This window comes from Antedon bifida, chromosome 3 (assembly GCF_963402885.1).
Source record: "Antedon bifida chromosome 3, ecAntBifi1.1, whole genome shotgun sequence".
Taxonomy (NCBI): Eukaryota; Metazoa; Echinodermata; class Crinoidea; order Comatulida; family Antedonidae; genus Antedon; species Antedon bifida.
The window spans coordinates 3762898-3785121 of record NC_136228.1 but is presented as its reverse complement, the minus strand read 5'-3'; the positions used below and the strand labels follow the sequence as shown (position 1 = coordinate 3785121).

At 35.6% G+C, this 22224-nt stretch overlaps 3 protein-coding genes across 3 annotated transcripts in view; 1 reads left to right on the top strand and 2 right to left on the bottom strand.

The window, feature by feature from the left end:
* LOC144837401 (28S rRNA (uridine-N(3))-methyltransferase-like) overlaps positions 1 to 22224 on the bottom strand; it is an 85556-nt gene that overhangs the window by 29389 nt on the left and 33943 nt on the right. The gene's annotated exons all lie outside the window — the stretch shown is intronic.
* LOC144838816 (uncharacterized) lies at positions 1288 to 6812 on the bottom strand. Its single transcript, XM_078694311.1, has 3 exons — positions 6703 to 6812; positions 3086 to 3161; positions 1288 to 2211 (listed from the first exon to the last, which is right to left on the bottom strand). The coding sequence occupies exons 2-3, from the start codon at positions 3150 to 3152 to the stop codon at positions 1817 to 1819; spliced, it is 462 nt and encodes a 153-aa protein (XP_078550437.1). The 5' UTR covers positions 3153 to 3161; positions 6703 to 6812; the 3' UTR covers positions 1288 to 1816.
* LOC144838814 (pappalysin-1-like) lies at positions 6539 to 21300 on the top strand. Its single transcript, XM_078694310.1, has 18 exons — positions 6539 to 7005; positions 7494 to 8538; positions 8707 to 8852; positions 9201 to 9497; positions 9664 to 9975; positions 10115 to 10562; positions 10675 to 10803; positions 10928 to 11013; positions 11189 to 11388; positions 11786 to 11866; positions 12037 to 12154; positions 12309 to 12694; positions 13502 to 13661; positions 13847 to 14042; positions 14265 to 14436; positions 15299 to 15449; positions 20129 to 20295; positions 20786 to 21300. The coding sequence occupies exons 1-18, from the start codon at positions 6681 to 6683 to the stop codon at positions 20954 to 20956; spliced, it is 4590 nt and encodes a 1529-aa protein (XP_078550436.1). The 5' UTR covers positions 6539 to 6680; the 3' UTR covers positions 20957 to 21300.

The following is a 22224-nucleotide window of genomic DNA, read 5'->3' as shown; positions in this document are numbered from 1 at the left end:
GAGGGGATAGAGTAATTGACTGAGCCCTCTTTAATAGTTTTGACTTCCTAGTTTGAAGGGGGCGCTGCTCCATGCTGTGAAATGGCGTCGCCCAGTTTGACCCTTTAACCCTGTACTTCCGATACTGTGTTTTGAATGCGAATTGAAGGAGATTCTTGTGTTATAGGTTCTTTGCATGGAGTAAAGAATTATTCTTTACTCTATGGTTCTTTGTAAACTAACCTTTATTTCCGTTTCAGTGAGAATAAATATCATTGTAAACACACTGTATTTCAAAAGATTCTTTGCAACCAAACTGCCTGTTTTTGTTTCTTTTCTTCTTGTCCTATTTGATTTTGATTTAATACATTTAGTTTCATTCTTACAATTGTAATAAACTAGATATGTAGCCTACATCATCAATAATGATGAAAATTAACATTTTAATCAATATCGATCTATGTCTTTAAGTACCGCATGTAAGCTTCTTTATTTTTATGAATTTAAATTTATTTAATTCTAGAACGACGTTTGAACATTTTTTTTAAAGGACCGTATGCCCGTGTATATCTTTCACGTGTGTAAATTTGATGAAAACAATAGTGCTAATTATCAGCATTAGCAACACCTCAATTGTGATCGTATTGTGTGTATTTGTGGATTAACTTTAGTTCTGTGCGATGACGAACACCTTAAAATGCTGGACGTAATCTTCATACAAAGAAAGGCTTTATTTTGTATGTACACAGATGTAATAATACTGCTCTCTAACCATATAGGCTAACATTCTACAGTCGGCCTAATTTAAAATGTTTTATGTAATTGTAATAGTATGCACAAAATATATAAGCGCTTCATAGTTTTACTCCGGTAATGTTCAAATCAAACACGACTGTATATTTGTTTTTCCGTTAATGTTTTAACTTTGTATGAGACAAGCACCATTATTTCCACTTGTTTTGTGGACGAAATAAAGTTATCTTAAAAAATATTACCATAATGTTTTTGCAATCAGTAATCAACGCAGTTGTGTTTTGACGTAATACCCATTTGTATACTGTACCTGGGTGGAGAGAGGCAAGCGTCCTGCATAACTTGGATACAAGCAATGAGACGAGCGGTGGATTCAAACTCACGATCAGTTCCCAACGTCCAGCACTCTGTTCCACACGCCTTGTGTTAGTTGAGTCATATGTATACACATTTAAATTTGGACATAATATAATACTTAATAGGCCTACCTCTAACGACACTCAACTTAGGGAAGAGACTTTAAACAACAGAAGGCTCTAGTAACATGACAAGACATAATATATTTATTAAAACTTATTTACAATACACATGAAATTCAGTCTAAATGTTTCAATGTATTTTAAAACGTTATCGATAGTACTGCCATGAATCGCAATGAAAATAGTAACAATTAAGTTTTTGTTTATAACTATGTACAATTATGAATTGGTAAAACACCAGGTTATACCCGGCACCCTAATACACATTGAATGCAACTTAAAGTCCAAAATCTTTCATTGATTTTGTATTAATGGTCTAAACAGACAGGGTGAATGTTTTTAGATTCTATATTAAATTAGCCTAAAATAAATTCGTATTTACATATTATTTGTTAACAGACCCGAAAAAAGTGCCTTCTTATAACACATTGAGAAAATAGCAACTCAAATTCATATTATTTTACAAAATGCGTGGTCTGTGTTGGTTAAAAGACGGTTTTTCTTTTTCTTTATTAAGGCCATGAAAGAATGTGTATAATCAGTCAATTTCAATGAATTACTGTATTGTTCAAGCATCAACATTTTCCAGAAATAATAGTCTAAATCTACTTCTTTCGTCTTCTTCTTTCGCGTGATTTTACGTCTTGCCTGCACCGTCGTCTGTCATCTATAGTTTCCATTTGTTTACAGGATTCCATCTGATCTATAATACTTTGATGCCACAGACAACATTTTTTGTAGAGGTTCCGAGAGGCGTTTGGTGGGTAACATTTCTGTACCTGATTTACTATGGCTTCTTGGGCGCTATCATAGTTTCTGCGTTGCATTCTCCTTCTTAGCCATACCATTGACGACACCTCTTCAATGTCACAAGAGACAAATTCACGCGCGACCTTTTTACCGAGTTTACAACACTTCTTTGCATCGTATTTGGAAATTGCGGCATCAACGACCACTGGTTTCAGATCAGCTGTGTCTTCTTCAATCTCCTTTATCACCACTGTAAACAGTAAATAAGTACACAGTTAAGGTATTTTTTCTATATCATTTTCTAATTCATTTTTGAGCGACAACAAACTAGGCCTAATCAATTTCTGCTGGTTATTTTTTCTTTCTTTTCTAAAATGTATAAATATAGGAGTGAAAAGTATTAGAAATAATTGTGTTCTATTGGATTCCAGCCGATTCGTCCCGGGCCGATTCGTATCAGTGCCGCTTCCGTACGTATCAGTACTATACTGTTAATTGCATCGGAAAGCATTAATCTATTTTCAACTTTGACTAGGAGGCCTACCTTTTTAATTAAAATTTAGATCCCCAGATGGATATCAAAACATGGTACCAGCACATTATTACATAATAAAATAATAGAACAACGCATTATTTTGTGAGATTATGCAAAATGCTGTTCATCAATTCGCTAGAAAGTTATAAGTGTTATTCTCATCAATAATAGAGATATATTACTCTTATAATTTAAATATCAGAACTGATTAGCTTTTTATGCATTCGACAAATAGTGATACATATTACATTCTAACTGTGCTCTCTTCCAATATGAACAATTTTTAAAAATTCACTGTGGCACTAAGATGATAGATTTATATGAACAATTAACATTTCGATCTAGACTATTGAAAAGTCAATATCTGTTTGGGCCGATATCATAAAAATAATGCTCACAGATAGGCCTAGATCGAAATATGGAAAATAGTAAACTAGCGCGTTATCACATCATGGAGTAATACATTAATTACATTTCTTAGTTACACAGTAAAAGAAGCGGAATCCGAAGAAGCTACAGAAGAAGGGTGCCCAGAGCGGAAGAAGAAGCTACTAATATATTAATTATGTAAAATAAGTATGTAACTTACCACTTAAAATAGATGAGACGCAACATGTTAGAAAAAACACCGTCAAAATAATAATATCCCTCTTCATCTTCGATCACTGAAATTGAAAAATAGGTTTTTTGAGTAATGACGTTAACTATTCTTTCCCTGTGGTGTACCTAACTTATTTCTCCATGGTATGATCAACTGGTCGTACAAGTCTTTTATATGTGGCAAGCGACGCGTTCTGTCACGCGCTAAATATTGAAATGTCAAAGTGAAACTGACCAATCGCAATGATTCAGCTAAAAGGAAGTGGGTTGGACTTGCAACAAGCCATTGAAGTGATTTATGGTTGTGATTATTTCAGTTTCAAAACACACACACATCATGAGATTAGTAGATTACAAACACCTCAATCATTCCATGCCTCAATTAAAAGCACACTACAAGAAGATCTCTATAGAAAGGTGTGTTTGGAAAATGGCACTTTAATTAACACATCTTGCAATATTAGAAATGTGTCGTTATTGAAGAACTTTGTGGTGGTTGTTTGTACATTAGTGTTTTTGTTTCAAGGAGTATTCACAGGTGTTCATTTTGTGGTAGTCATCTCAAATTGTTCACAGAAGCAATTAGATTTAAATACGCCATCATTTTAATTAAGAACATAAAATATTGTCATGGTATTTTAAGAAGTTTTTGGATCGTCAGGCAACACAGATGTTAATAATGTTATAGTGGATGGTGTCTATTTAAAAATAACACATTATTATTTTGTATAAGTACGGTATTAATTGACATCTTCAAATCAAGAAAATTAAGTACAAAAATAACGAATCTGTTCTCCGTTCTCTTTATAGGAAATCCATATCGTTCATGAGTTCTTATCAAGCATCTCTCATTCACGTATTAATTGTACCAAATGGGCCTAATCAATTATAAAAATAACAATCATCATTAAGAAGCTAGCCGGTAAAAAAAAACCTGAAAGGCATCGAAAGAATTCACAAGAACAACCATAACCAATCAACACAACAGTCATAGCATAAAAACAAGTCACATAAAAGGAGAATCCTAATAATTCCATAAAGGAAAGTTTTATGGTTGTTCTGTACCGTAGGCTATACACTAAAATGTCAAAACAAGCACATTTATTTTAATTTTTGTAAGGACAATGAAACTTCCAATCTATATTTGAAATTTAAAAATAAAACATAAATGTATTTACTGACATTAGTCATAACATAATTTGTTTCCTCAATTTCATAGATTCCTAAAATGTTCTTATATCTCACAGTACCCGTACTTCCATGATTTTTAGGCGTGGTCTATAGTCGGGCGTATACCAAATATGCCGCCCACTGTTACCGTATTTTACTGGGTTCAAAGTTTCAACATCTTATCTAAAAATGGAATTTGAAAAACAACCGACGTTAATAATACATGGCATCGAAATTAGTGTCGAACTGATTGAATATAGACCACTCAAACAACATTTAATTTATGTAAAAATTGTCCGAACTTGTCTTTTTATTTGTCCGAACTTACTTATTTTTTTTTTATTCTTTTTGTTCGAACTTGTCCTATTAATTTTTATTTGTCCAAACTTGTGTTTTCATTATTTTTGTCCGAACTTGTCTTCTCATTTTGTTTGTCCGAACTTGTCTTTTCATTTCATTCTAAACTTTTCTTTTCGTTTGTCCAAACTTTCTCTCTTTAATATAAAGAATAAAGAATGTATATAGGCCTATGTGTAAATAATATCAATAACGGTTGGTCTACAGATTTTGATATAGGTCTATCAAAAGCAAGTTGAACATATTGGATCTCATTTTTCTAGGAAAACAATGAAAACAATTCGTTTCAAACAGAGACAAAATGGTTGGGAGAAGGTATTTTGACAAGAACATCCGCCATCGGTAATGTGGGTTTTAAAGAGAGCTAAGCCATCAAATTGTATGATTACACGAAGCAATAGACTAATGGTGTGGTGTTAGCTAAACCATTATATTTTTCTTGATGAAAGAAGTTCTTAATGACTCGTATTGAAATCGATGCAGTTGGATTCTATGGGTCATTATTATTGATCGTTTGGTGGGCAAAACAATCATTATCTATACTAAAAGCTTTTAATGTGTTCAAGGAGGGACAGGAAATAGAAAACTCATTACATGATGACGGCAAGTTTGGACAAATATAATAAAAAGACAAGTTCGGACAAAAAGAATGAAAAGACAAGTTTGGACAAATAAAATTGAAAAGACAAGCTTGGACAAAAAGAATGAACAGACAAGTTTGGACAAAAAGAATAAAATTAATTCTCTTCTAAACACGTAACGAAGAGAATTAATCCCCTTTTTTTTACATTAAAATAAATTGAGGGCGCTAAACATAAAATTTAAACCATCAAAGCAGTTGGCGAGACCCAAAAAAAAAAAAGATGGTAAATGTGCTCTCCCTGCCTCAGCACTAAGACTTATTTCTATTTTATATCACTGTGCTCCACTGGTGTTAAATTTTGTGCACTGAACCAGTTACCGTAGTACTATTTCTATTTCGGAAGTAAATAAAGGCATAAATGGCGCTCCGTAGAAGTAGAGAATGTCGACGAAATGACGCTCTGAATATACCTCAAGATAGTGTACAGTAGTGTTGTGTGTGTCCCTCTCGCTCAAAACATGATTGAGCCCTCAATCGTTCATTAGTCTAAAAAATAATGAATGTTTGTATGTGTTGAATAGTGAGACTATTTCATTCGTTGACAGATTTACTGCTCTATTTAACTTGGCTCTGCCTCGAACTCAAGAAATATTCAACTCAAATATTTGTTTAGTGTGAACATAAAAAGATAGGAGTACTTATGTTGTGAATCGTATACGCCCATCTTATGTTGCCTTTGTCACTTTCACAATGGTGTCAAAGAAACTGTGCATACGTCCGCCTACTGTAAAATTCTCCGGGAAAAAAATATATATCTTTTATTTTTGTCTCTTAATGCTTTGTGTGATTAGGCTAATTTCACTACAACCATGTGTATGCGAATTTGGTGTAATAGTTTGTAACCAAATCAACTAGTTTCAGTTGACTAACAATAGAACAGCAAACACCCAAAAACAAGCGGGTGAAAAGAAATAACTGTTTTAACTACTCATATAAAAAAACTTGTACATTAAATCAAATTATGTTTTTATATACAAATAACTCTTGCCTCTTATGCTCGCCGGCTTTTGTCTCCTATCTTTTAACACTAGCAGGTCTGAAAATAATAGTAAAAAGTGGTCCATGACCACATATCTATCTGTGGTTTCAATTTGGTAAATATCTTGCAGTAACTTTTTGAGTAATCTTGCTAACAAACACACGCGATTGACAACAAATACTTCCTTGGCGGAGGTGAAAATAGTACATCTGCTAAGTATGCAAATTGTAAAAAAAAACAATGAATCAGAATAAAGGCGTAAAGGTGTTATTGAACCAAACAAAGGCTTTTACAACACCTTGGTACAGGCCCATGTTTCGCAGCCAATCAGCAACTCATTAGTACACAGTAGAGAAAACACATTTTATTCCCATTTGAGTATTGTATTTAAGGCAGTAGTTAAGATTAGCACTGCTTATACATTTGACTCCAAGCATGGCAGTATCTAGTTTCTTACTTTTACTCGTGGTTGGTATTGTTTTGACCGGTGGACGTGCTTATGGAAAATCAGAGCAACAAGATCCAAAAGGGAGACAATGTTTGACATCTCATGGCCGTACAAAGCGGGATGACCATGCTCAGTTCCCCAGACACATACAGTATTCTGACCCTGTTGACCCCACGGATTACGCTGCTTATTTTGCGGAGACGTCTGGTGTTCTTCGTTTGACAAATATTGAAATTATTCCAAGAAGAAAATTTTCTGTTGCATTTTGGATGAAGCTTGAAGGAGGGCAAGCTGGAAAAACTGGTGTTATAGGTAAGGTATTTATTTGTTATGTAAAGTGTATGTGTAATTGACGTCTAACCGTCGGTAATAAACTGCATTAATTGTTTATAAACAACACATGTAATGAAATTACATCATATTTTGGTAGATTATTTCATAGTTTTTGGGCATTTATTCATATAACTTATAATCATGTGAAATATTAAGTTGCTTAAACAAATGTGCGGAAATCGGAAAATGTAACACATGGAATAGACATTTAGTAGTATTATATTTATATAATTTAAATAAGTGTTTCCCCAAACTCGTATACCTTAGATTAATAGCAATAAAACAAGAGTAAATACTTTAAAAGAAACACAATTCAACATGTTCTCTGTTATTGTACTATTTGTAATACCAATACTACGCCAACAAACTCCTTAATAAAGTTTAGTAATTCCGTCGAAAACAATCTTTGTTTTAGCAAAGTTTAATAATGATGATCAAAAAATTGTGAATTGTTTTTGAAATTGTAGGTCTTAGAGACAAATGCGAAGGATTATTAAAATCGAGTGACTGGGGGATTGGCGTCACAACCGGCAGGAAAAAACAAGATGCTCATCTGTATTTCCAGCTTAAGGATGACCGCTTCGCATCGGCTCCCTTTCGCTACCACGTCCACCGATGGTACCACATCGCCGCTACCTACAATGAATCAACTATAAAGCTGTACATTAATGGTGCTATGGTGTCTTCAAAAACTGGACAAAAACGCCCTATCTTCAAAGAATTTAAACGACAGTGTAAGGAGCTTGAATTTGGTGGCTTGTTTGAACTTGGTGTCCAGTTTAGAGGTGCTGTGGATGACATGCGTTTATGGTCCAGAGCGTTGTCACATCGTGAGGTTGCGCAGTTGTATAATAACCAATCACATGTATTTGAAGACATCTTCAGAAACCTTGTTTTCTGGGATCCGTTTGATAACTTCACAAGATGGTCAAGCAAAGAAGGTGAATTTCCAGAACTTATTCCATCAGATCTCTCCAGTAAGAAGCATGACTTAAGTTTGGTAACTCCAAAATGTGGTATAACTGTATGCGATAATCCAGTTGTAATGAGGTCGTATATAGACAGGAGTTCGCTGCGTCGTTCAAAAATAGTACGCTATCGATTGATCAATATAGCAAACGACGATGGTTCAAACCCACTGTTGTCACAAGAACAAATTGAGAGGCAGCATAATGAACTCAACAAAGCAATTAATAGTTATAACATCACCTTTCTCAGACACGATCATATGATAAGAAACACTACCTTAAGGAGCAGAAAAATTATTCCTAATTGCGGGTCTAAAGATGTTGGAAATGGCAAGTGTGATTCGAACTGTAGTCCAGAGTATACTGGCAATGATGGTGGTGATTGCGATGTTCGTAATTCTAAATGTCCATCATCTCTTATTGGTAATAAGAAGTGTGACGCAGACTGTAACAAAGCGTACCATGATTGGGATAGAGGAGATTGTTGCGATCCTGACGTCACAGACACTGCTGAAACTTGCTTTGATCCATCTTCACGATACTGGTAAGTGTATCTACAATATTTTGTTTTTATAATCTACATTGTGTGGAAATGTGTTAAAGAAAGATTCTGTCCATGTATAACTTGCCCTGAGCTCAATTTATTTTTTTTTAAACTACTACTGCTTATTGTTTATTGTTATTAAGGCCTAATATTGAATTTTATTTTCAGTATGTTTATTGGAGAAATGGAATTCAAGACCGTCATTGGATTGGAATCTGTTCAATACCTAAACATCTACGTTGGTGCCTACTTTGAAAAATCATTCTTGGGCGTAGCCACAATGCCATGGGATGTTAACGTTTATGGTACGCAAGGTAAGATTGTTCCGGAAACCAAATTTGTTTCAATTGCGTTACTTCGTATAATTTGAAAGAAGGCTTGTTGAGTAGGCCCTCACCGTATAGCATGAACAATCATTCTTCACTATTTATATTATTAGGTTTATCTAAACAACAATTCAGGAACAAAGTAACTTAAATTTAACCAACATAAGAGAAAGAAATATTAGTTTATATGTCTTTTTTAAATTTTTTTAATAAAACCGTTAGAAACCTTTAATTAAAGCATGGAGAAATAAGTTAGGATTAAACAAATATAATCATACTTTCATAAACAAGTTTCCTGTCTTTTGTTTTATCTAAATTGTGTCATTTCATCTATAGGTGGTATTATAGTACATGCCGATGCATATGGTGCACAAGAATTAATGGACACGCTTATCCACGAGGTTGGTCACAGCCTAGGTTTATGGCATGTCTTCCATGGTGTCACAGAGATGACTTGCGATGATGAATGTTTTGAAACTGAACCCAGCCTAGAAATTGGTGATCTAATAGCCGATACCAACCCAACACCTTCGAATAGATATTGTCGGGATCCGTTACCGAAAGAGTCTGATGGGCATTGTGGTTTAGGTCACTTTTATGACACACCGTTTACGAATTACATGAGCTACGCAAGTAAGTAAAGTAACAAACAATTGTTTATAATTAATATAATGTTTTAATAACCAAACTAATTTATTTGATTTACAACCCGAAACACTACCTTACGGGAAATGTGTTTCAAGAAAAAAGAAGATAGCAAGAAAAAAGACATCAACATTGTACATTTTTTTTCTTTTAGATGATTCATGCACCAGCACCTTCACTCCTCAGCAGGCGGCTCGCATGCATTGTTACCTGGATCTTTTCTTTCAGTCATGGCAACAAGAAAGAAGACCTTCAGTTATGCCTTTACCGCCAAATGTGATCTCCAAGTTAGGTAATTCGCTTACATTGGCGTGGCAGCCTCCACTTAGCGGCCACAACGTTGCGTTAAACTCTGAGCTGTGCCAGGAGTGCATGACAGGAGATGTTCTTATACAGTATGGTGACACAGCTTCCTCGCCACATTCTAAAATTACAGATGGTGATTATTCACCGCAACAAGCAACGGGTTAGTGTTCTTACGCATTATTATATACATTGAGATTTAATATTGTGGCATTGTATCCGCATGTCTTACGCGTGTATTGGCTTTCATATGTAAAAATCCTGTTCAATTAATTATTAAATTTCTTTATTGTTGTATATAGGTCCTCCAAACAGTGCCAGATGTGCTATAAACCCCGTAGCTTGGCTGATAGATCAAAACGAATGCGAATTCTGCAAACTAAAGGTTAATTTTAAATATCCAGTAATCCCATCAAGACTGACTGTCTGGGTGACGACAGTACGCACTGATCGAGCAATCCACGATATTGAATTAGTGACTGTCAACCGAACTCGAATCAGTCTAGGTGCCCCTGATGTTTATTGTGACATCCCCTACAGCACAAGAATCAACAACGTTATGGAACCAGTGAAATCTGTGATAATCTATACAAATGGCCTCTATGTTGCAATTGATTCTGTCCAGTTGATATCAAAACCTGAGCATCGTGGTTGTAAGTCTTGTAAGCCGATCAAGTACCTCCTGACAAGAAATCCACCATTTGAGGGAGAAGTCGAGAAACTGGTAGATTCTACAACATTTGTGGACGAGTAAGTTTCAATGACCATTTCCAAAATAGTTCTATTAAACGAATAAAATCACTTTTATTCTTGTTTGTTTACCAATATCACCATAATAGAAAATATGTTTATTAATTTCTAGCTCTGTCAACAAATTTACAAAATATACCTACCGTGTCGGTGTAAGCTCAGAAAACACAATAACTGACTTATCACCACCACTTGTCATCGGAACGGGATTTAGCTTTTGTGGAAACGGTATTATTGAGAGGTTAGTGTTTATATCGAAATCTTCTTAAATAAAAGAACAATTAAGTAAGTCTATACTACTAGTGCGACAAATGCTTACTATTATTAGAAATTAGATAAAATGTGTTCTTTTTTGGGGGTTTTAGTGATGAGTCATGTGACGATGGAAATGTCTTCAACCACGACGGCTGTAACGTCAACTGTAACGAGGAAACAGATTTCAGTTGTAAGGGTAAGTTCTTGTTATGCTAATTGTAATTTAATAATATTTTATGAGTTTTTGTGTATGTATTAGTATTTAAATTGCGCAGAACTTTTAATTCATCGATTTATCACCATAAATGTAGCTGTTTACCTTCAAAAAATACTGTGTATTTTTTGTGAATGTAGTTTTGTTTTTATTTCAGGTGAGCCTAGCCTCTGTTACCGTTATGATAGTGACGGTCACTGCGAGGATTTTGAGAAGGAGACGAACGTTGCAGATTGTGGTTTTTATACTCCGCCAAGATTCTATGATCAGTGGGCTTCGTACGCCCGAGGCAACCCACGATATCAAGGAACAGAGTGTTCAGAGAGTAACATCTATGGAGAACCCCCGAGGGATCAGGTAATCAAATAACTTATGTTATTTATAGTGCTGTGTTTTGTTCCTAATCTCGGCTCCATCATCCCTTGTCGGGTGTATCCTTTCTCAAGCATCTGCAATTTCCTTCTGGTCTTCTCTGTTCTCGCCCAAGTTGTTCATGTATAAGATGAGATGTCGCTCCTCTATTTGCGTTTTTGTCTTAACTTTCTGTCAATATGTTCATCTGTTGTCACTCCCTTCTTGCTACTGCAGATGCACTGCCCATCCCCAACTTGCATCTACTTGTATAATGTTTAATTTATCATTAACTTAAACCAAATATTAATAGAAAAAGAGTACCATGGTAAACCCCGAAAAATGTTAAAAGTAGTGGTCTTTTGGAATAAACTACGATTCATTATATTTTTTTTTATCAAAGGTTTGTAGCAACGAGTTAAAAGAGGAATTTGTATGGTATCCATGCAGGGCCGGTTTTCATGACCAAAATATATGGTTGAAGGTAATATTACTAATAATAATATACAGTTTATTTTCTGAATTTTTTGAAGACTATTGATATTTTTGAAAAAGTTGTGCAAGGTCAGGTAACATTTTTCCCAGTGGTGCTAACATTAGAACTTATTCTTTTTTGTAAATTCAAAAAGTTATTTATTTTTTGTCTGATGTTAGGTTGGGTTTCCTATAGAAGTAGTTGCGACTAGAGTTCTGATTTATATCGCTGGCGATGGTGTGACATCACGGACAACACCTCCTACAAGAGCATCTGTTACGTTAGTCGACACCAGAGGTATGCTAAAAATGAACATATTTAAATAAATTGGTTATAAAGATTTATTTACACTTTATTTCATATTAATAAAACAAAATAATAACTCTTTTAATTTTATTTTAAGAAAGACCATTGTTTAAAAATGTAGTTTAATTTGTTTGTATTTACATAGGAGTTAATCATGTTTTGAACAAAGATGTACCACTCCTGTGTGCTTCCAACCCAGCCACTTTTAATGTAGAACACGACCTCAGCAAAAGATTTTACTACTCACGCGAAGTCCTCATCGAGTTCGATTACAAATATGTCAGAATTTCAGGTGTTCGCCTAAGATCTTTGAAAGATTTTGACCTATACAATTTACAATCGTGCGGTGATGATGATCTGTACAATCCAGTTACCAAACAGTGTAACCGGTACTCGTGTGATATGCCCACATGTATAGTTCCAGAGGTGCAGCACGCAACTCTTAACCGACAAGTAGGTGATATTGTGAAAGAAGGAGACATTTATACTATACAATGCAACAAAGGTTACAGACCAGTATACAAATATAAGGTAAGATTGGTTCAATCTTGAACATAAATACAATATTAATACTCCATATGTATGTAAGAATCAAAGAAATATAACAAATAGTGACAGATTAAAATGATTTCTTTCAAAGTTTGCACATGACTATAATAATATATATATCTGTTGAGAGAAATCAAAAGAGAGTATTTTTTATTCCACACCTATGTTTCCATGGCAACGGGCAAATTTCATTTTTCCTGGGTTTTTTTTAATGGATATTGGTAATGTTTTGATAAACGATATTTTTGTTTTATTTATTTGATTTGATGAAAAATAAATAGTTTATGTATAAGAATAATGCATTATGTATGTAAACTCATTAATTAGAGCTCGGACCTCTTTCATGTTTTTGTTTTCTTTTCAATTTGGCTTACATCAGCAGCAGATCCCACATGACCATCCTAACCACAAACAAACAAACCTAATACACAAACATTTTGCCACCAACTCTTTTATTCTTAAGCTTGGTTCCCAAGCGACTGTTTGGAATAATTTAATTTATCGCTTGTGATTGGTCAAATCACTTTGCTTTGCGTTACGTCCTTTACGTTGCGTCCTAGTAGGAACCAAGCTTAAAGCTTGGTTCCCACTAGAACGTAACGCAAGGACGTAAACGCAACGCAAGCGTTTTAACTAATGAAGTTATAGACAGTTAGCAATCACAAGCGAATAAGCCATCGCTTGTGATTGGTCAATTCACTTGCGTTGCGTTACGTCCTTGTGTTGCGTCGCTAGTGGGAACCACGCTTTACGAGAGAACGGCTCTTAACAGTGTTATTGTCTTGCCAGATAATGTGTGTAAACGGCCAGTGGGAAGACCACCAAGTGATATGTACACCTGTTGATTGTGGGTTTCCTAACGTCCCTTACGCAGTGACTTCATGTCCAGAAGGAACGCTCTATGGAAGTACTTGTAATTTTGAATGCAATGCAGCAGCAAAAATGCAAGGTAATTACGTTTCCTTTCCTTTTAGTCAATGATTCCATTCGTCGAAAATTATCAAATATTGTTTGAGTTGATAGGTACTAATTTAAAAAATAAACGTGGCCCTTGGTTATTCAATGCAAATACGTTGCCTGTTAGCCTATCTTACAACAAAGTGCTATTAAACACAAAAACATTGTGTATTTTAGGAACAGATAACCGTGTAACCTGTTTAGATGATGGTGGATATTCTTTACCAAATGCATTTTGTCAACAAGAATGTGCATCACCAACAGAACCAGAAAACTCGTTTCAAGTTCCTAATCAGAAAATCACGTTTACCATTGGAAGCTACGTTATTTTTAAATGTAAAGCTGGATACCACATTAAAGATAATCCAAAGAGGTAAGTTGAATATTTTATAGAAAAGTTCAATGACGTTACCATTAACACTCATAATTCATCATTTCAAATCTTTTTAAAGAAATTTATTGTCTGAATCCCGATCATAAAATGTTTGAAAAAAGGCACAAAAAATATATTGGTATATCTGTAATATGTTTATTATTATTTACAAGACATTTTAAACGCTAAATTTAACTTATCTGAATTATGTTTGTTTATTAGCCGACGAATTCGTCTAAAATGTGGAGATAATTTCGAATGGTTAGGTCCGTCGTGTGTCCGTAGAGAATGTACTCCTCCTCCTTCCTTCTATAACGGAGTGTATAGTTGCAGTAATGGCAATTATCTTCATAGTGAATGTAGAATTCATTGTCCAGGTACCATCGATAGCGTGGTGAGTATTTTTGAAAATTTTCTGTTTATGCCCATTTATACTAGGACGATAACGATCGACGATAAATAGACAAATATGCATTTTTCGTACATAAAACAAAACAAATATAAACACTTTTCTAGAACTATAACCATCTATGCTTCCTTTGATGAAAATGATATTTTCACACGTCCAATCAAATGACGTCATGATTAGTAAGAGCAAAAATATGTATTGTCACGATATTTTTGCTCTTACAACAATGTTATGGTTTGTGTTTATCATGACGTCATTTGATGGGAATTTAAAAAGTATTATCTTATCAAAGACAGCATAAATGATTGTCCTATAGTTCTAGAACGAAAACCTTCTAATTTCTTTTGTTTTATGTAAACAAAATGTATGCTTATATATTTATCGTCGATCGTTATCGTCCTAGTGTAAATGGGCCTTTTAAGCCACTTCATCTTTGTACCATTCTAGCAAGGCATGGGAATTTGTAAAATCTAATCTCGCAATCCTAGTCACTCGGAAACGGTCATACTCTTTAAATATTATTACAACTCTTTCCAAATCATATCCGTGGTAAAGCAGTTATTATGACTATGGAGTTGACGGACTTAAAAACTTGGTAGGATGTTTGTATTTGACACCAGGTGCAATAGATTTATGCTCGTTTAAAAGAGTGTATTATCGTCGTGTATAGCGCTTTTCTTTTGTTCTCTATATGTCACATATAGATTTAAGTCGAGTATAATTTTGTGTAGGCCTACAGTTGTTTTACAATTATTTACATTTGATAGTTAAACATAACTAAATTCCAATCACCAACATCAGTATGTAATAATAACAATGTTATTTTAATCGTTGATGTTCTCTTTAGGCTACTGTAAAGTGTTTGAAAAAAGGCTGGGATAAGACTTGGGATGAAGCGTTTGAAGGTTGTCGTCAAAATATGGACTCTCACCACTGTCCAGAACCTGAAAATAGCAACCAAGTGAAGTTTACCTGTAATTTAAATACTTACACCATTGGTATGTTTGTAATATGTTTTTTTTTGTGGGTTCATCCCACTTTTATTTCCATGCATATGTTCCTATCTATTTACATATATTTTTCTCTAAACATTTTCATTTCAATACACTATACATATTATTATATTGACAATGTTTGTTTTTATCATCTGTTTACGAACAATTTTTTACAAATAACATTTTCCAGCGGCACATTGTTTTTATATTTTCTCTACATCATTTCTACTAGTACTGCATTCCTCTTTTTATACATTATTATCTCTAACACAATTCCATTAACTTTTACTTACTTTTCCTGCAATTGTTTACATTTTGTAAATCAATTCATATAATAACTTTCAAAATACTAAACCAGGTCATTCCTTGCCTTAAAAGTTTACATTTTGTAAAAACATCTTTAAAAATATTAAAACCATGGCATTTTGTGTCTTAAAATGTACGTTCTGAGGTTAATTATGATAAAAAGAGAAAAACAATACCCGTAGCTCGCGTCGAATGTTCTCTCGTAGAGGTTCTTAGTCTACCTTATCCAGGCTTAGTTTTGTAGTCCTAGCTGGAAAAGAGCAGCAGTGTAACGTACGAGCATCGTATGCTAGCTATACGATGTCTCGTTGATTTCCTTCGGTAGAATCTGTTAATACAAATTGGGGAAGACCCGGTATTTCACTGAAAAATCTAATAATATTTGTTTTCCTTCACGATAAATCACCACAGAAACAAAACAATATTATTCCATGCTCGATGAATTCTAGAATTTATAACGAACAGTGTGTGTCTTTAAATTTAAATTATCTCTAAAGCAATATATTCAGATATTTGTGACGTGTGCGCCTTACAAGCGGCCAGTCTGATCTGTTCTCCAAGTTTCTGTAAAATTACAGTTTCTGTATACTGAAATCTGTGTGTTTAATGCCACATCGAACTTTTCCTGGTTATTACTGACCGTTGTATGTATTTGTGAAGATAACATCGTTGGTCTACTAGCGAAACTAATGTTCCGTTTTTCCTAGGCCAGTTTCGTTTGCCTTTCTACTCACATTCCTGTGCGGTCAGCCTTCGCGGTCAGCCGTATCCACGGTTCATTCAACATTCTTTGCCGGATTTGTCAACTACGGTAGGCCTAGGATTGTAGTAGTCGGCTTACTTCACAGAACCGAATCGTCTTATCATAACGGGTGTTCATTGACTTTAATTTCAACCTGTCAGTTCATCTATAGCGTCTATGATTTACTACGATCGTGATCAACTTCTCAGATTATCTGGAAACTTAAAGTCATCGTTGACTCCATCTGAAATTGACACTATAAATCGTTTGAATATTAATGCCTTTACCACATGCCGAGCATTCTCAACTCGAAAAACACATAGAGGAAAGAAGGCTGGTCGACGACGAAGCAAGCTTATCTCTGCCGCCACTGAACACATCCCTCAACCTCGCGGACCTGTTTCCGTGGATACTGAACAATCTCGTAGTTCGAGTTCCATCTGTTTTGGACTGTGGAATGCACGTTCTTTAAGAAATAAAACTGTTCACATTTGTGATTTTATTTTGGATGTTAAATTTGACATTTTAGTAATTACCGAAAGTTGGTTGAAAGGTGATGCAAGTGACAACCACTTCATCGCGGACGTGAGTAACACCCTCCCAAATTTCGTGGTGTCACATGCGCCACGCCCTACAGGTGGACGCGGAGGTGGAATATGCATCATTTCGCACCGTGGACTCCAAATAACACCAAATGTTTCAACAAGTTTCCGGTCTTTCGAACATATGGATATCAAGATCACTTCCAATTCATCTGTAATTAACTTGATTGCAATTTACAGACCACCACCATCGACAAAAAACAAACTTACCTTTGACTTGTTCATCACTGAATTCTCATCACTTCTTGAATCCGTCTCTTGCACCAAAAACCTTCTGATTGTTGGTGATTTCAATATTCACACAGATGACCTCTTGGACAACAACACCAAGCGATTTGATGAACTGCTTGACACGAGTTGTCTTCATCAACATGTCCAAGGCCCCACTCACGTTAGTGGGCACACACTGGACCTTCTAATCTCTCGGAAAAACGACAACATAATAAAACAAACCACTGTCAAACAAGGACTACCATCCGACCATATGGCTGTCATCAGCCTGATGGATTTATCACATCCTAAACAACCAACGCGGACAACCTCCTTCCGCAAACTTCGTAACATTGATCTAAATTGTTTTGTGGAAGATATAATGAATTCCCCGCTCGTCTGCGCACCGGAAGATAATGTCTCCGATCTCGCTGACCAATACAATAATGTATTGCAGTACATCCTTGACCAACATGCTCCGTTAACAACTAAACTGGTCACCATTAGACCACGGGCACCATGGTACACGAATGAACTCCGTGAAGCGAAGTGCGTCAAACGGAGATCAGAACGCAGAATGTTGAAATCTGGTTTGGATATCGACAAACAGAGGTACAAGTTGGAATGCAAAGCATATAAAGATATGCTAGATCTAGCAAAATGCAATTATCATCGCAATGAAATCGCTAATGCGGATGACAAGAACCTTTTCCGCATCATAAGTAAACTGTACTCGGTCGATTCTTCTCCTGTTCTGCCAAAACACACATCTTCAATGGATCTCGCAAACCAGTTTGGCTGTTTCTTTAATGAAAAGATTCTGAAGATTTGCAAGAAACTTAACTCCATAAACACTCCACTAATAACTGTCAACGTCGACGATTCATGTAATAGTAGTTTCGCTAAATTCGAGCAAACATCAGAAGATACGGTACGCAAAGTCATCGCTGAAAGCGCATCTAAGTCCAGTAGACTTGACCCAATTCCAACATGGTTACTAAAAAACTGCATTGACGCTCTACTACCGCATATCACTAAAATCGTCAACATGTCGCTGTCATCTGGTACTGTACCATCTGCATTTAAATTGTCCCTCGTTATGCCTCTGTTGAAAAAGCAAAATCTCGACTCCAACGTCCTACAAAATTATAGACCAATAGCAAATCTTCCCTTCCTTTTCAAAGTCTTGGAAAGAATTGCAACTGCTCAGATAAAAGCATATATGGATGAACATTTCCTGTTTTCAAAAGTCCAATCAGCCTACCGCCGCTTCCACTCAACTGAAACCGCTTTATTACGTGTTACAAACGATCTACTACTTGCTTTAGACAAAGGTAATGAAGCGGTACTTATTCTACTCGACTACTCCGCCGCATTTGACACGATCAATCATGATTTATTATTTCAACGTCTTCAGAAAAGATACGGCATAAGCGGAACCGCATTGAAATGGTTTATTTCATATTTTGAGAATCGTAGACAAGCAATCATTGTGGGTGATTCGATGTCTGATGAGTTCGCTCTACCCTGGGGTGTACCGCAGGGATCCGTAAAAGGTCCACTCGATTTCATCTTATACACTGGACCACTCAGCAACATCATTGATTCCCACCCGGAAGTTCGTCATATGATCTATGCAGATGACACTCAACTATATTTAATCATGAAACCTACACATCATTCTGAATCTGTTAACAGCCTTGAATCATGCATCGCAGATGTTCGCTCATGGGCCATTCAAAATAAACTCATGTTCAACGACTCCAAGACTGAAATGATCCATTTTCATTCAAAGTTCCGTGAGGCATCATCATTTCCTTTGGTCCATATCGGAGATACTTGTGTCTCTACCTCCAGCTCAGCCAGAAATCTTGGCGTCCAACTAGACAACAGCCTCGGTTTAAAAGAACACATTCGTAATGTTTGTCGTGGTGCTTCCTTTGGAATTTACCAGATCGGCCAGATTCGTAAGTACCTTGACAAAACATCAACTGAACGTCTTGTTCATGCTTTTGTTTCATCCCGTCTGGACTGTCATAACTCGCTTCTGTACGGCCTACCAACTTCTTATCTGTCTCCTCTTCAACGAATCCAAAATTCCGCCGCAAGACTTATCACTGGCACTAAACGACATGAACATATTTCTCCCGTTTTTCGTGACTTACACTGGTTGCCTGTAGTTCAGCGCATTCGTTTTAAAATCCTGTTGCTGACATATAAGGCCATCAACGGATGTGCTCCTGCCTACATATGTGACATCATTACTCCGTCAACCAACTCTTCGCTTCGTTCATCCTGCAGACTTCTTCTAAAACCTGGACCCCGTTCCAGAACTCGGTTTTACGGTGATCGTGCTTTCGCTGTCGCAGCCCCAAAACTCTGGAACACTCTACCCCTCGAAATACGCTCATCAAAATCTGTTATCACATTTAAAACTAAACTCAAAACTCATCTCTTCAGAGAAGCATAATCACACGCTACTACTTGCACAGATCTTGGAAACACAGCGCTTTGAAACCTTTGTCTCTTGCGCTTTATAAATGTTATTTATTATTATTATTATATTTGAAATTTAGAGGCGATACTGTTTACTGTAATTGTAAGCCTACTTTTGGCGAAACAAGCCCCATGGGTTTTAATTGCTCTGTCTCTCCTCATCATTATCCTTTTATCAGTGTCTAGGCCATATTTGTTTTTATATTTCTGGTTTGTCAAAAAAAATAAGTAAAATTTGGAGTTAAAAAATTAGTGAGGTGGTTGTGTCTAAATACAAAATAAGAACTCTTTAAATCAAAATAAAATTTGGCTTGATTTATAAATAGGTACAAACTGCACCGCAGCCTGTGCAGATGGTCATGAAGCGATATTCGACAATAGTGAGCCTATAACTTACACGTGGAAATCGCGCTCAAAACACATCATCTGTACAGATCAGCGCCAATGGTACCCAGATCCCTCGGCTGTCTCCTGTGTCAAAGTCTGTCAAGAGGTAAGTTGCACTGATGCTAATTCATTTTACACCACTTTAAATATTTGTTTCAGCATTCTCCATTTCTCCAACTGGTTATAGGTTCAACAGTAATTAGAATGTTTGTCGAACATCTTGTTTTGGAGTACGTGTCTTATTGAAACATGATCAGTAGTAGGCTAGATGTTTCTTAAATCTTTTAATTGTTCTTATGGTCGATTGTATTGGAATTAGTTTATCTTAGGCCTATAGTGTTCAGAAAAGGTCAAATAACATATTTCATAGGTTTTCTGTTGCCAGCATATTAAATTTTATTAAGAATTACCGAAGATAACAAAACAATACAAAGAAAAGAAAATGCGAAAAATTGCTATAATACTGTAACATATACTTATTCTGTGTCATACAAGAGTATTCCGATGGTTCCATTGATGACTTTAAAAAGAACTTTTTAAGAAATAGTGTTGGTCATTTTAAACTTTAAATTTCCATTTTTTATTTCATCTTTCAGAACTTTGTCAGTGACGGATTTTGCGATAGAATTAACAACCGAGCTTATTGTCACTGGGACGGTGGAGATTGCTGCGTGTCAACTGTTACTGATAATGAGGTTATACCTTTCCCGCCAAATTGTGAAGCAGACTGTACGTGTCGTGACCCCAATGCTGTTGAGAACCAATAGAAATTAACCATTCCTGACAATTGTAATTTTCCGTTGGAAACACAATACAATAATTTGTTACTATATATAGGCCATCATATTTAATAATTTAAACGAAAAAGTTATTATATTCAAAAGTATCAGTTAAGTATGTTTGTATTATAAGATTTTTAAAGTAGAATCCTTTTTGTTATAACATAAATGCTATGAAGTCTTCAACGCATTGCCAACATCAGAGTGAACACAAAATAGTATTTTAATTATATCTATACATTCTTTTAGTGTAATACTGTGTAGGCTATCTGTGTAAATATTGTGTATATTTTAAATATTGATTCCGTAGAAATAAACTATTTTACTATAAACTGTTTGTGCTGTTATTTTATGGTAATTTATCCAAAGGTATAGACTGCGCAGCAGTTGGGTAACGAAAATACGCGCTCACTCTAAACCCAGGAGCCCTGCACTGCAGTGCCCAGAGGAAAAAGGCATTAAAATATGTCGAAAAAGGCTAAAAAAGGGCCTCAGATCTCTACGTACGTTACGTCACTGCTGCGCAGGTCGAGAATGGGAGGTACACATACTTGGTACTTGTAATCCATCATAGTCGTATGAATAGAGGGAAATTGAGGCGAAGCATATTGCTTATAAGCCCCGCTCGCGGTTATTATGTCATATTGTACAAACGGTGTGAACTTTAATGGATGGTTTACCCAAGCCTCAAGACCATTCCACAAAAGTAGGCCTACAACTCTAAACGAAAAAGAATTCCTTCTCAAGTTTAACTTTGCTTGATGGAACTTTAATTTATACCTATAACTTAAAGAGGAAGTGTAACAGAAGTTTAGAAATCGAAACAGTAACTAACTGAGAATATTTACATTTAAAACGCATTTTGAGAAGTTTTATCGGTGGTATTTCTAATTTTGAGAATATTTTCCATCGATTTTTTTACTGATTTTTTTGTAAGATAAACCAAAGAACTTATAACACAAGAATCGTCCAAAGCTTGTAACAATTGCGAAGAAAGGCATTGTAGGATAGAATAGAGCTAATGGGTGGCGCCATTGTGAGTAGCGCGCCCGCATCAAATTAGAAAGTCAAAATCATAGAGGGGATCTGCTAATACCATAGAGGCTTGACTTGACTGAGCCCTCTTTAATAGTTTTGACTTCCTAGTTTGAAGGGGTCGCTTCTCCATGCTGTGAAATGGCGTCGCCCAGTTTGACCCTTTAACCCTGTACTTCCGATACTGTGTTTTGAATGCGAATTGAAGGAGATTCTTGTGT